At 50.5% G+C, this 12,856-nt stretch overlaps 1 protein-coding gene across 1 annotated transcript; it reads left to right on the forward strand.

The window, feature by feature from the left end:
- Positions 1 to 2,452: 2,452 nt before the first annotated feature.
- On the forward strand, positions 2,453 to 9,146 carry KLK6 (kallikrein related peptidase 6). Its single transcript, XM_042920291.1, has 5 exons — positions 2,453 to 2,546; positions 2,850 to 3,006; positions 6,117 to 6,364; positions 7,506 to 7,642; positions 8,848 to 9,146. The coding sequence occupies exons 1-5, from the start codon at positions 2,504 to 2,506 to the stop codon at positions 8,998 to 9,000; spliced, it is 738 nt and encodes a 245-aa protein (XP_042776225.1). The 5' UTR covers positions 2,453 to 2,503; the 3' UTR covers positions 9,001 to 9,146.
- Positions 9,147 to 12,856: the final 3,710 nt, after the last annotated feature.

Here is a 12,856-nt window from a genome sequence, read left to right on the forward strand (position 1 = left end):
GGGATCAGGGACATGGGGATAGAGAGGAGGGGGCCAACAGAGAGAGAAGGTGCTGGGTCGGGCTGTGAGAGATCCAGCCGGTTGTCAGGGAGGATGGTGGGTTCTGAGAAGATGCTGAGTTCAGTGGGAACGTGGGTGTGAGGGGCCTGGAGGAGGTTGGGAGCATGGGAGCAGTCTGAGAGCACTTTGAATGCCAAATGTTGACTTTCATCCCCCAGTGCCAGGCCCAAGCTGGTGCCGAGGTGGACATTACTGATACCAGTTGTCCTCATGTCCAGTGATCGGCCCACAAGTCCCTATTTTCCTTCTCATGCTCTGTGCTCATCACATCCATTTTTATTTCCCTCCCCGAAGCCACACTCCTGCTCGTCAGCCCACATCCTCCACAAGCCAGGCCTCTATGCCCTGCTTCTCCTGACCCCAGGCCCGACTTTCAAGGTCCAGCTTCAAAGGCACCTCCTCAAATCCCCCTGGATCCCTCCATAACACCCAAAGCCCCCATTTTGCACTCCCACATCCCTCTCGCATTTTCTTGCATCCCTGCTTATTTCCCAGCCTCTCCCTACATGTTGAATCTCATCATAAACCCTCCCGTCTCCCTAAACTAACCCACATCTGGGCAAGGGCACAGGCTTCTCATGGAAATGCAGGGGAAGCCAGGGGAGGATAAGCAGACAGAGATGTGGAGAGTGTCAACAGAGACTCAGAGAACAGGGAGAGAGACAGACAGAGATCCAGAGAAAAAGATGGGGAAAGAGGCGGAAGAAACACAGGAAAACAGAAAGAGAGAAACAGAAAGAGAAAGAGAGAGACGGATGTGGAGACACCCTCACCGTGGCCAGAGGGGACAGAGGTGGACAGTGAGACCTCAGAGGTGGGCAGACTTAAAGCAGGGGGACCAGGAGGGTCAGAGGTCCTCATATCCAGGCAGAGGTGGGTGGACAATCAAAGGACAGCAACAGGACTGTCAGACAGGGACAAAGGGAAGCTATTGACACAGCCGCCCGCCTGCCCGGAAGAGAGGTTGAGAAACGGAGCTTCTGGGAGCATGGCACTGGGTGTTGGGGGCGGACAAAGCCCGATTGTTCGAGGCCCCTTTCCCCACAGCGCCAGGGCCTGCGCCCCAGCCCAGGGCAGAGGCGGATGCCAGCTTGGTGACACATGCTTTCTCACTGGCTTGCTGATTACGGTGGGGACACGGAGGTCGTCAGCACCCACAGAGGGACTTACGGGCAGGTGCGTGAATCACCCCAACCCCACTGACCCACACGGCCTGGTTTTCAGCACCTGAGGGCAGCAGGCCCAGAGGTGGTGGGATCCCTGCAGGCTGGGGGGCACTGTTTGCTCCCCTGGGCATTGGTATTTGGGTCCTCAGACATCTTCTTGCTTAAGGACCTAGAAGTCTAGGGACTGAGGAGGACAAGTTTCCATCTTTTCTCCTTTAGGCTCAAGAGTGTGCATGCCTAGGCCCTTCTCCTGAAGGTCTAGAATTCTAGGGCCCCCTCCCCTCCTCCCTCAGAACCTAGAGTCTGACCCCCAGCCTCTCCTCCTTCAGACCCAGGAGTCCAGACCCCCAGCCCCTCCTCCCTCAGACCCAGAAGTCCAGGCCACCAGTGCACTCAGGGGCTGGTGTTCCCTTCCATGGAAGCCCAGTCAGGGGTCATCAGGAGCAGAGCCATGGGGCTGTGGGGATGGAAGGAATGTGTGTGGGAGGTCTGGGTGAGGAGGAAAGGGTGGGGCGGCCTCCTGCCTCAGGGACCTGGGGAGACAGGGGTTAAAAGGAAGCACCAGGAGTGTCTGGGGACAGGAACAGCCTCTTCCAGGGAGGCCAGGAAGCCCGGGTGTCTGTCTGGCCTGGGCCCCACAGCCCATGCATCCTCTGCTGTCTGTCTCACTGGCTCTGGCTCCTAGGCACCCTCTCTGCTTTCAGTGTCCCATCTCTCCCCATAACACCCTGCATTTCTGACTCTCTCTGCCTCTTTGTCTATCTGCCTGCGCACGTGCTGTCCTTGCCCCAACCCAAGAACCCCTCGGCCAGGAGTCCTCTGGACCCCCAGGTAGCCGGCCCCCAGCAGGTAAGATCACACTGCACCCCAGAACCTCCAGGTGTGGGGTGAGTGACAGGGTAAGCACAGAGCCAAGGTGCAGAAGAAAAACCCCATGGGGAGGGAAGAAGTTCAGAGCCCCTCCTGGGCCATGCCCTTCTGTGGGCAGGCAGCCACACTGGAGCCCAGAGGAGTAAGAGACTAAACGAGAATCACACTGTGAGCCGCTGACCACCCCAGCGGTTCCGGCTTCTCGCTCAGCCCGCCCTCGTGGGACCCCAGGATGGAAGTCATGGTTAGAGTGACAAGAAATCAGGAGGCTAGGTGAAGGACAGATGTCAAGGGTCAGAACATGCAGGCTGGAGTGGAGGGGGGCTGGCAGAGGATGGGAGGAAGGGCCTGGGGCGGGGGTTGGTCTGAGGCAGAGACTGAGGAGCATTTGGCTTCCTTTCTCAGGAATGGGCACGAAGACGCTGGTGGTATTGATCCTGATGGTCGCAGGTGGGAAGAAAGGGGACAGGATGGGGCAGTTTGGGGAGCAGTGGGGGCTGCTGATGGGAAGGAGTTTGAGGATGGGGATGGGCTTCGCACAGATATGGAGGTGGGGTGGGCTTGGAGTGAGGAGGAAGTCGGGAGCTAGGTTAAGGTTGGGGGGGCACAGACAGGAAGGGGAGTGGGAGGTGGTCTGAAAGATGGGGAAGAGTTTGAGGGTGGGGGTGGGAAGGAGATGACCTGGGGTTCACCCTGGGGGATTCACCCGGTGTCTCCAGGCCTCCTCCCTGACTCAGACCCTTCCTCTCTCAGCCTGGGCAGAGGAGCAGAATAAGGTGCTGCATGGCGGACCGTGTGAGCAGACGTCTCACCCCTACCAAGCTGCCCTCTACACATCAGACCACTTGCTCTGCGGAGGGGTTCTCATTCACCCGCTGTGGGTCCTCACCGCTGCCCACTGCAAAAAGCCGTGAGTCTCCCCACTGGGAGTGAGGAGTAGTTGCAGTGAGGCCTGGATGGGTGTGTGTGTGGGGGAAGGGGTCTTGCAGATTTCAGGCACAAAGTAACACACACATCCCCCTGTCCCAGCACAAGACCACCAGGTAACCAGGTTCATCTGGCCAGTATTTAACTGAGCAATAACTATCTGTCAGGCACTGTCTGGGGCCCTGGGGATACAGCAGTGAAAAAGACAAGCAAAATTGCTGCCTTTATGAACAACAGACTTTCTAATTGGGGAATCAGATCGTGCGGGGTCCTGTAGGCAGCAATGGCTCATTGGATTTCATTCTTAGTGCAGTGAGAAGCCACTGGAGAGTTTCATTCAGGGAAGCAGCACGATCTGATTCACATTTTTAAAAAAATGTATTTATTTTTGGGAGAGTGCAAGCAAGGGAGGCGCAGAGAGGGGGGCAGAGGATCCAAAGCAGGCTCCCTGCTGACAGGCTGACCACAGTGAGCTCGATGTGGGGCTCAAACTCATGAGCCATGAGATCATGACCTGAGCTGAAGTCGGATGTTCAACCGACTGACCCATCCAGGTGCCCCTGATTCACATTTCTTTAGAGCACCCTGGCTACCATATTGAAAGTGGGCTGGGCAAGGAGAAATGAAGGGATGCATGTAGATTAACCTAAGGATGATGGCTTGGACCAGCGTGGTGGCAGTGGGGACGGAGGATAGGTGGAAAGTTTGGGAGGTATTTTGAGACTCAGCCAGCAGGACTTGGTGATGTAGAATGGAAGAAGCAGGGCTGACCTCCAGGTATTTGACTCAAACAAGTGGGTGTTTTGTGGTGTCTCTCTGAGTCAGGGGAGAGGGAAAGAGAGCCAGGTTGGATATGGGCAGAGGAATGTCAGACATTTTGCTTTAGCCATGGTGATTCTGGGATACCAGGGAGATGTCCAAGAAGCATGAAGGTAAGCCACTGGTGCTCCGGTGAGAGGTCAGAGCTGGAAGTAAACATGAAGGTGTCACCACAGATAAGTAGTATTTAAACACAGGGTGGGATGAGATCATCCAAAAAGTGGACATAGGTAGAAAAGCAAAGAAGGCCCAGGACTAATCCTCAGGGCACTAATGACCACTAGTTAGGTTAACAGTTGCCATTTTGTTCAACGCTAACTACAGACCGGGTGCTGAGTTAAGCGGTTTATATATATATTTCCTGGAATCTCCACAGTAAGGGACTCTTGGCCCCATTTTGCAGATGAGGGCACTGAGACTCAGAGATGTAGTAAGTGGCAATTCAAGTGTTTGTAAACCTATAGGTGCCACTCCCCACTGTGGGGGGAGGGGTTTAATCATGCAAGGTTATGGACTTAAGGGTCCCCTGCACGGTCTCCCCCCCATGCTCAGGCGTTGCGCTCACCATTCTCGTTCATCCATTTGGTACACATTGATCAAAGCATCTGCTAAGAGCCAGATTTGAGCTGAGCAGTGGGGACTTAGCAGTGGATGAGAGAAATACAGAGCCTCTATTCTTGGGAACACAGGAGCAGAAAGGCACAGAATGTTTTTTAACGAACAAGCCCATGGAAAATCATAGAATTACAAATTACCCTAAGTCTAGTGGAGGAAAAGAACAGGGATGTTCCCTAAGAGAAAAAAAAAAAAACAGAGGTACCCACTTTAGATAGAGGAGGGTGTCAGGAAGGACCTTCTAATGAGATGAAGTTCAAGCTGAGGCATGGAAAATGAACAAGGGTAGACAAATGAAGAGGGAGGAAGAGCATTTAGAGCAGCAGAAGTGCAAAGACAAAGGCCCTGAGGTGGAAACAGTCTGGAGTGCACTAAGAAATTTACTGGTTCACAGCAGGGTAGAGGATGGTGGAAGGAATTTTATTCCAAGGGCAATGGGAGCCATGAGAAAACTTTGAGCAAAGGAGTGACTCTTTGATCCATTTCACAAATGTTCATTGGTTATCTATCATAAATATGACAGACACAGGTCTAGGCACTGAGGACACTATATCTGAACAAAACAAAAATCCCATTTGATATTCTAGAGCTGTGCCACCTAATGTGGTAGCCACAAATGGCCAATTAAATTTACATTAAGAAAAATGCAATGGGATGACAAATCCAGGGGCCACATGTCAAGTGCTCAGTAGCCGCTTGTGTCTAGTGGCCACCATATCAAACAGCTGCATGCCTGAGAAAGTTCTATTGAACAGTGCTGCTATGGTAGGAAGAAAGAAAATAAAACAAGTAAACATTTAACAATAAAGATATAGTATATCAGATGGTAATGGTAGGTTCTCTGGTGACAAAGAAAGCAGGAAGGGGAAATAGGACTTGCATACTAGGATGGATATTTGCACTTAAATTGGGTCATCAGGGAAAGCCTCACTGAGAAGGTGGCATTTGAAGGAAGTGTGGGAGGGAGCCATGCAGCTATGAGGGGAAAAGAGTTGCTGGCAGAAGGAGCAGCCTGTGCAAAGACCCTGGGGTGATAGGATGACTGCTGTGTTCAAGGAAAGTCAGGGAAGCAAGTGTGGCTAGAGCAGAAGGAGAGAGGGAGAGAGTGGGTTGAGGTGATATCTGAGAGGTGATGAAGATAGGATGTGCAGAACCTTGTGGGTTAGGGTGAAAACTTTAGCCTTTACTCTGAGTGAGATGGGAGTCACGGGAGGGGCCTGAGCAGAGGAGGGACAGGAGTAGGCAGGATATTTTATGTCATTAAAATTTCTCCGGTTGTTTTGTGGAAGATAGACTGTGGAAGGGCAAAGGCAGAAACGAGGAGTCCAGTGAGGTGGCTTCTGCCAACATTCTAGTAAGAGGTGATGGCTCCAGACCAAGATGGCAGCAGTGGGGGCGAGATGTGGTCACGTCCTGGATATACTTTGGAGAGCCAAAAGGATTTCTGAACAGCTTTTATGTGAGGCATGAAATAGAGAGTCAAGAATAGTCTCCAAGGTTATTCTGGAAGGATGAAGTTGTCATTTTCTGAGCTGGGAGGAGAACAGGGCAGATGGTTCATGGTGCACCAGGCCACCCTTTCTTGCCATCACAGCCCTCTCTGAAGTCTCAGCTGCAGTCCAAGGGCTCCAGGTAAGACCCAGCCCTCCTCTTTCCCAGGAATCTTCAGGTCTACTTGGGGAAACACAACCTTCAGCAAAGGGAGAGTTTCCAGGAGCAGAGCTCTGTTGTCCGGGCTGTGGCCCACCCTGGCTATAATGCTGCCACTCATGACCAGGACATCATGCTGTTACGCCTGTCTCACCCAGCCAAATTCTCTGAACGCATTCAACCACTCCCCCTGGAGCAAGACTGCTCGGCCAACCACACCAGCTGCCACATCCTAGGCTGGGGCAAGACAGCCGATGGTCAGTAGGAGGAGGGTGATGGGGAAGCGCCAATGGGTGACAAGCTATGGAGGAGGTGGGCTCATAGTGAAGACCAATGGGGCAGTGTGTCAATGTGTGAAAGGTCAGTGTGGAGGGGAGGCAAATATGGGCGTAGGGCGAATGAGTGAACAGTCAGTGGAGAAAGTAGACCCATGAGTGAATGGTATGGAGAGATGGGCCATAAGATGAAGGATCAATGAAAAAGGAGGGTCAGTGGGAAGATTCTAATCAAGAAGGAGGCCAATGATCAAAAGAAACCAATCAGGACGCACAGATGATCAAGAAGAGATAAATGGAGGATGGACTAATGGAAGAAGAGGTATCAATAAAGCATGGCAGCCAGCTGAAAGATGTTAATTGAGAGTGCAAATGGGGTAGAGAGTGATAATAGAGAGGAACCAATGAGGAAGAGTCAATGGTCAAGAGGAATCACTAGACGGAGGACTGGGGGAGGAACAAGTCTAATGGGTCAGCAGGAACCACTGAAGGTGGGTGGGCCGTTAAGTGAAGGGCCAAAAAGGGAAGGTGGACCATTGGGTGAAGGACCAATAGGAAGGGAGAGCCAATGAAGGAGGTGGGTTCATTTAGAAAGAGCCAATGAGGGAGGTGGACCACTGGATGAAGGGCCAATAGGAAGGGAGAGCCAATGGGAGCAGGGGCAGGGAATGAAACCAGTTAGGAAAGCACCAATGGTCAAGTGTTGGCCAGTCAAGATGAACCAATGGAAAGAAGGGTCCAGTGAATGATGAAAGGGTAGAGGAGGGACTAACAGAATAGAGTCTAGAGGTCCCCTGGAACAACTGAAGAAGGTGGGATCAATGAAAGAGAAGAGTAGAGGCAGAACCTTAGAGAAAGGGAAAACCAATAAGAAATGAGGATTCCCGGAGAAAAGGTGATTAATAAGGAAGAAGGGCCAATGAGAGGAAAGAATGATGTAAAGAGGGACCAATCAAGAGTCAGAGCCAATGGGTTTTTATGAAAGAAAGACAAATAGGAAGAAGGAAACCAGTGGGAAGTAAGGACCAATAGGGGAGAGGTGACTCGTAGGGGTTGGAAGATCGCTGGTGAGGACGTGAGAAGGACAGGTTGTGAGATGAGCCTGGCCCATCTTTCTCTGCAGGTGGATTTCCTAACACCATCCAGTGTGCATACATCCATCTGGTGTCCCATGAGGAGTGTGAGCGTGCCTACCCCAGCCAGATCACCCGGAACATGGTGTGTGCTGGGGATGAAAAGTACGGGAAGGATTCCTGCCAGGTGAGGCCACCAGGACCTGCCAGTGACATAGCCAAGAGCAGAGACAGGAAGAGAGAGATACACAGACCCAAATAGAGCTTTCCATGCTGGGGGACAATCCCAGGGAGAGAGTCTTAATTTGATACTCAGAGACACAGCCAGGAACAGGCAGAGATATAAAGACAGCCAGTAGAGACAAGGATGGAGATGGAGAGGTCAAGAACCAGAGAGACACAATAAGGAGGCAGATGGTGTGAGGGGACCATCCTTCCTCAGACAGAACCCCTGAAAGTCCTGTTTGGACATGGCCGAGCTCTGGAGGTGGGCAGACCACAGCTGCAGAGAGACAGAGCTCATCCCCACTCCCAAATACCTCCTTTAACTTGGGGGTTTTGTTTTCCCCATCATCCATCAGATCTCTCCTATTTATGGCAAAATTTACCCCAGTGCATTGAGGGACGTGAAGAGACCAGTCAAGAGGGAGAAAGAGACAGAGACAGAGAAAGTGATACACAGCAAGTTGGACGCAAAGAAAGGGCAATCAGACAGACCTCATTTCCAAAACTGTCTTTTCTCGCTCCAGTTTTGCTGACATGCATGCATACATCATGGTAGAAGTTTCAGGTGTATAGCATAGTGTTTGGCTTCCATATATTGTGGAATGATTGTTGCAGTCAGTTAACTTAGTACCCATTATCCCCTGTGGATTCAATAAAAAGAGAAGCAAAAAAGATGGGAACCCAATCCCCACTCCCCAGATTAGAAATAGTGTGAATTTGTTCAGATCTGGCTTTTGTAAAGAGGGTTCTGATTACAACTAATAGTTTCTCTTTTTTTTAATGTTTTGTTTATTTTTGAGACAGAGAGACAGTGAGACAGAGCACGAGTGGGGAGGAGCAGAGAGAGAAGGAGACACAGAATCTGAAGCGGGCTCCAGGCTCTGAGCCATCACCACAGAGCCTGACACGGGGTTCAAACTCACAAACTATGGGATAATGACTTGAGCCAAAGTCGGACTCTTATCCAACTGAGCCACCTAGGCGTCCCCACCCCCCCACCAAGAGATTTTATTTTTAAGTAATCTCTACACCCAACATGAGGCTCAAACTCACAACCCCGAGATCAGGAGTTGCATTCTCCCCTGACTGAACCAGCCATGAGTCAGTGTCTCTTTTTCTTTTCTCTGTGTGTGTTTCTGTATCTGACTCTCTCCCTCTTTTCCACAGGGCGATTCCGGGGGCCCGCTGGTGTGTGGAGACCGTCTCCGAGGTCTTGTGTCATGGGGAAATGTCCCCTGTGGATCCAAGGAGAAGCCAGGAGTCTACACTGATGTCTGCAGATATGGCCACTGGATCCGAAAAACCATTCAGGCCAACTAACCCTGACATGTGACATCCAACTCTTGACCTGTGACCCCCACCTGCTGGCTCCAGAATATCTCTGACCAAGACTTTACCTTCCCCCCACCTGCCTAGATCCAACCCTTAATGCTTAATAAAAGCAGCGACGTGACAGCACAAATTCACCCTGATTTTACCCCAGCCCCATCCTCGCATCACTGGGGGCAAGTGGGGATATGAGCTAAGGTCTTACCCCCACCACTAAGAGAATACAGGAAAACTCCTTCCAAGCATCTCTTCTTTCCTGGTTGTCTCATGGGCTCTACTCCTTCCTGCAGAAGGGTGGTCACAAGTCTGGCAAATTTCTGCTCCTTGCTAGTCGTCTGCCCTTAGGAAGTGACTTCCTTCACTGTGTAGATTTTCTCATCTGTAACGTAAAGATAATGACAGGACATTCCTTATTAGGTGGCAGCTGTCATTGGGAAGATTCAAGATTCCAAACGTGTGGAACACAGACAAGAGGGCCTGACACCCTAACACACCTGCTTGAACAATAAAGAGTGGATTTTATTATTATTGTGATTTTTTTTTTGCTTTTATTCCATGTCTGCCTCTCTGAAACCCGGATATTCTTAGTTACCTTTTACAGCCCAGTCTGGTTTTTCCTCCCCTCTAAGAAGACATCTGTGAGTACTCCACCTGGTTCTAGCCTTCATGGTGGCTCTCTCCCCTCCACTTCTTTTGTAGCAGTGAAAGCAGGGAGGAGAGAAGGCTGGGAGGTCACTGTGTGTAGATGGGAGAGCAGAGCAGGAGCCAGATCCCAAAAGACCGCGGACTCTAGGTTGAGAGGATAGGACTTTCTCCTGAGGGCAGTGGGCAGCCATGGGAGGCTTGTGAGCAGGAGCAGCACTGTGGCTTTGTACAGGATGGACCAGAGAGGGGAGACTGGAGGCCAGGGAGGAGATTGAAATGACAGTGCAGAGAGAGAGGAGGGCTGAGTGGCGCCTGGGTGGTCTGGGGAAGGAGGCTGAATATGGGGTCACTGTATGGAAAGGGTTGGGTGGATGACATTCTCATAGAGGAGAGAACCTGTAGAAAGTCCTGAGGGTGTGAGAACATCAGGTGTGCCCCAGATGGCACAACACTCAGGTGATGGCAAATCACTCAGGATGAGGGAGCCAGGGTTTGAGGAAGGAGGAGTGGGTGGTGTGGCTGAAAGTGTGGGTCAGTAGAAGGCAGTGTTGGCCTTGAATGCCAGGAAGAAGCACTTGGCCTTGATCCCGAGGGCCTTGAGAAAAGGACAGGGTCAGATCTGTGCACCAGAAAGATCTTGCTGTGGTCCATTTGAAGGGACAGCAATGGGCAGAGGGGAGGAGAGACTGTAGGTCCCCCTAAGAAATGAAGGGAGCAGACACCAGGCTTCTTCATGCTTTCTGGGCTTCTCCCACCAACATGCACCATACGTGATCCCTAACCAATGTAAACACTTCTACCCCCAAGTCCCAGGCCTGTCCCTGTCCTCAGAGAAGCCTTCTTTTCTTACAACCCCTATGCATCATCTCTGAAGAAGGCAAAACAGCCTTTAAGCCAGTTGTCCTTCCAGGGAGGTGAGTGGGATGGGTAGGGGCTCCCAGAGAGAGAGGGAAAAGAGGGCTCTACATGGGGTTGGATTTAAGAGAAGAGAAATATTTAGGAACAGAGGGAGAATCAGAGACAGCAATTCATCTGTTTCAATATTTACTGCAACTTTATTTTTACCCAGCACAGCATAGAACAAAATTGGAAGTTGTTAAACAGAGCAATCGCATCATAGGAAATGTTCAAAGTCAGTCGTGTGTTATTCTACAATGGGAGAGTTATGTGGTCCAAAGACAGAGGAAGTCTTAAAAGAACAGAGACCCTCAGTTGCAACGGTCTTCAGATTTAGAGAAAAAGCATACATGCATGTCTTAAAAATCTAAGCAAGGTGAAAGTTGATCAAGCCACATGATGGCAGGGAGTGGCTGATTTTTATGTGTACACGGAAATATTGTCATGTGAATGGCCTGGGCCCGCCTTGACCAATCCCTTCTGAAGGTTATGAATGACAAATAGGGCCATGAAATGTGCCAGAGTCACCAGGAGGAGCCAGTCAGTGGATGTCCAGAAGAACCAAATCAACTTCAGTTAATTGAGAGAGAATTGTCTTCCTTTTTCAAAGATATTTATTTATTTTGAGACAGAGAGCGCAAGCAGGGGAGGGGCAGAGAGGGAGGAAGACAATGTCAAGCAGGCTCCACACTCAGTGCAAAGCCTGACGCGGGGTCGATCTCGCAAACCGTGAGAAATCCGCTGAAATCAAGAGCTGGACACTTAACTGACTGGCCACCCAGGCATCCCAAGAATTATCTTCTTTAATGGATACGACTAATAATAAACACTTAGCACATGCCAGGCACTGGTCTATGGACTTTATATATTAACTCACTTAATCTCCACAGCAAGCCTGTGTGCTAAGTTGGAGTCATACCAAATTTACGTCCAGTGTTGGGAGACTGGAAAGACTATAACGTTGATCCTATGCACAAGTGTGATGTACACAGGTGTGTAAATTTACTTAAATGCATGTCTAAAATTTAAAGGGCTTCCGGAAGAGATTGAATGTGTTGGTTTTAGAAATGTGGTTTAAAATGTTTGAAGAGACTTGATTGGCTTAGTTTGTAAATGAGACCAAACATTATTGTAAAGAACCACCTAGAATAAAAAAAAGACAGATCTAGAATTGAAAGGGCTGTAAGCCAGCATTGAAAGATTAAGAAAAGAAGTGACTGGGTCGCTGGAATTGTCACTTTAATATATGCAATATAAATTATAATCAAGATAAACCTCAGAATAGTTTCTTTTCCCCCTACACACGGAAAGCAACCTCAAGGTCTCTAAAACCTCTGGTTCAACAGGTGCAGGCTTACAGACGTGAGCAGTGCAGTTCAGTTTTACCCTCAAGGAATCTGAGTTCCAAAGGGATCATCTCCAGGGGTCCTTGTCTGGTTTTTTTCACCTCAGTCTGGTACCCCGTAAGGAGCTGTTGAGTGAGTAAGGGGCTCTTACATCCCAGTGCGTCAGACTTGGAGACACTGTTAGAGACAGATGCAGAGAGCTGGGGCCAGACAGAAAGAAGAGACCAAATGGAGAAAAGATCAGGAAAGGCAAGCCCAGATGACCCAGGACTGGTGATAGAGAAGCCACTTTTTGGGCTCCCCACCCAGTGCCCCATTTCCTACAGGGCCAGGAGCCACCCACCCCTTATTCTGGCCTCTTTCCCCATCAACAGGTGGCCCTGCCCAACCCTCTCACCCACGCCTGGCTGTGCCAGCCCAGTCAAAGCCTCTGCGGGGGGGCGGGGGGTGAGGGGCTGGGGGTGGGGGGGGCGCCCTCCCCCCCTACCGGACTGGATCTCTGCCCCTTTCTGCCCTGTGGCTCCCGCCTCAGGGTGAGGGACAGGAGGAGGGGTGAGGGATCCCTTAGCAAAGCGGCTTCCAAAATACAAGGCGAGGGAGGCTGAGGGACAGAAAGACACAGAGATACAGATACTCAGAGCCAGTGAGAAACAGACAGAGACAGAGGGACAGAATGATGTAGACGCAGAGACAGAAACAGGGAGATCAAGAAGGATAGAATCACAGAGGAAAGAGAGGTATTAGAGAAGGAAGGATGCAAAGAGAGACCCTGAGGTATAGAGAGACAGAGACTGAGAATCACAGGCATGTAAAGGGATAGGAGGAAACTTAGGGGGGTGATGGATTTGCTCACTGTCTGGGGTGATGGTTGGGTGTTATGTATGTCAAAACTCATCTAATCATACACATTAAACATACGCAGTTTATTGTACTCCGATTATACCTCAAAGCTGTAAAAA

Source organism: Panthera leo, chromosome E2 (assembly GCF_018350215.1).
Source record: "Panthera leo isolate Ple1 chromosome E2, P.leo_Ple1_pat1.1, whole genome shotgun sequence".
NCBI lineage: Eukaryota > Metazoa > Chordata > Mammalia > Carnivora > Felidae > Panthera > Panthera leo.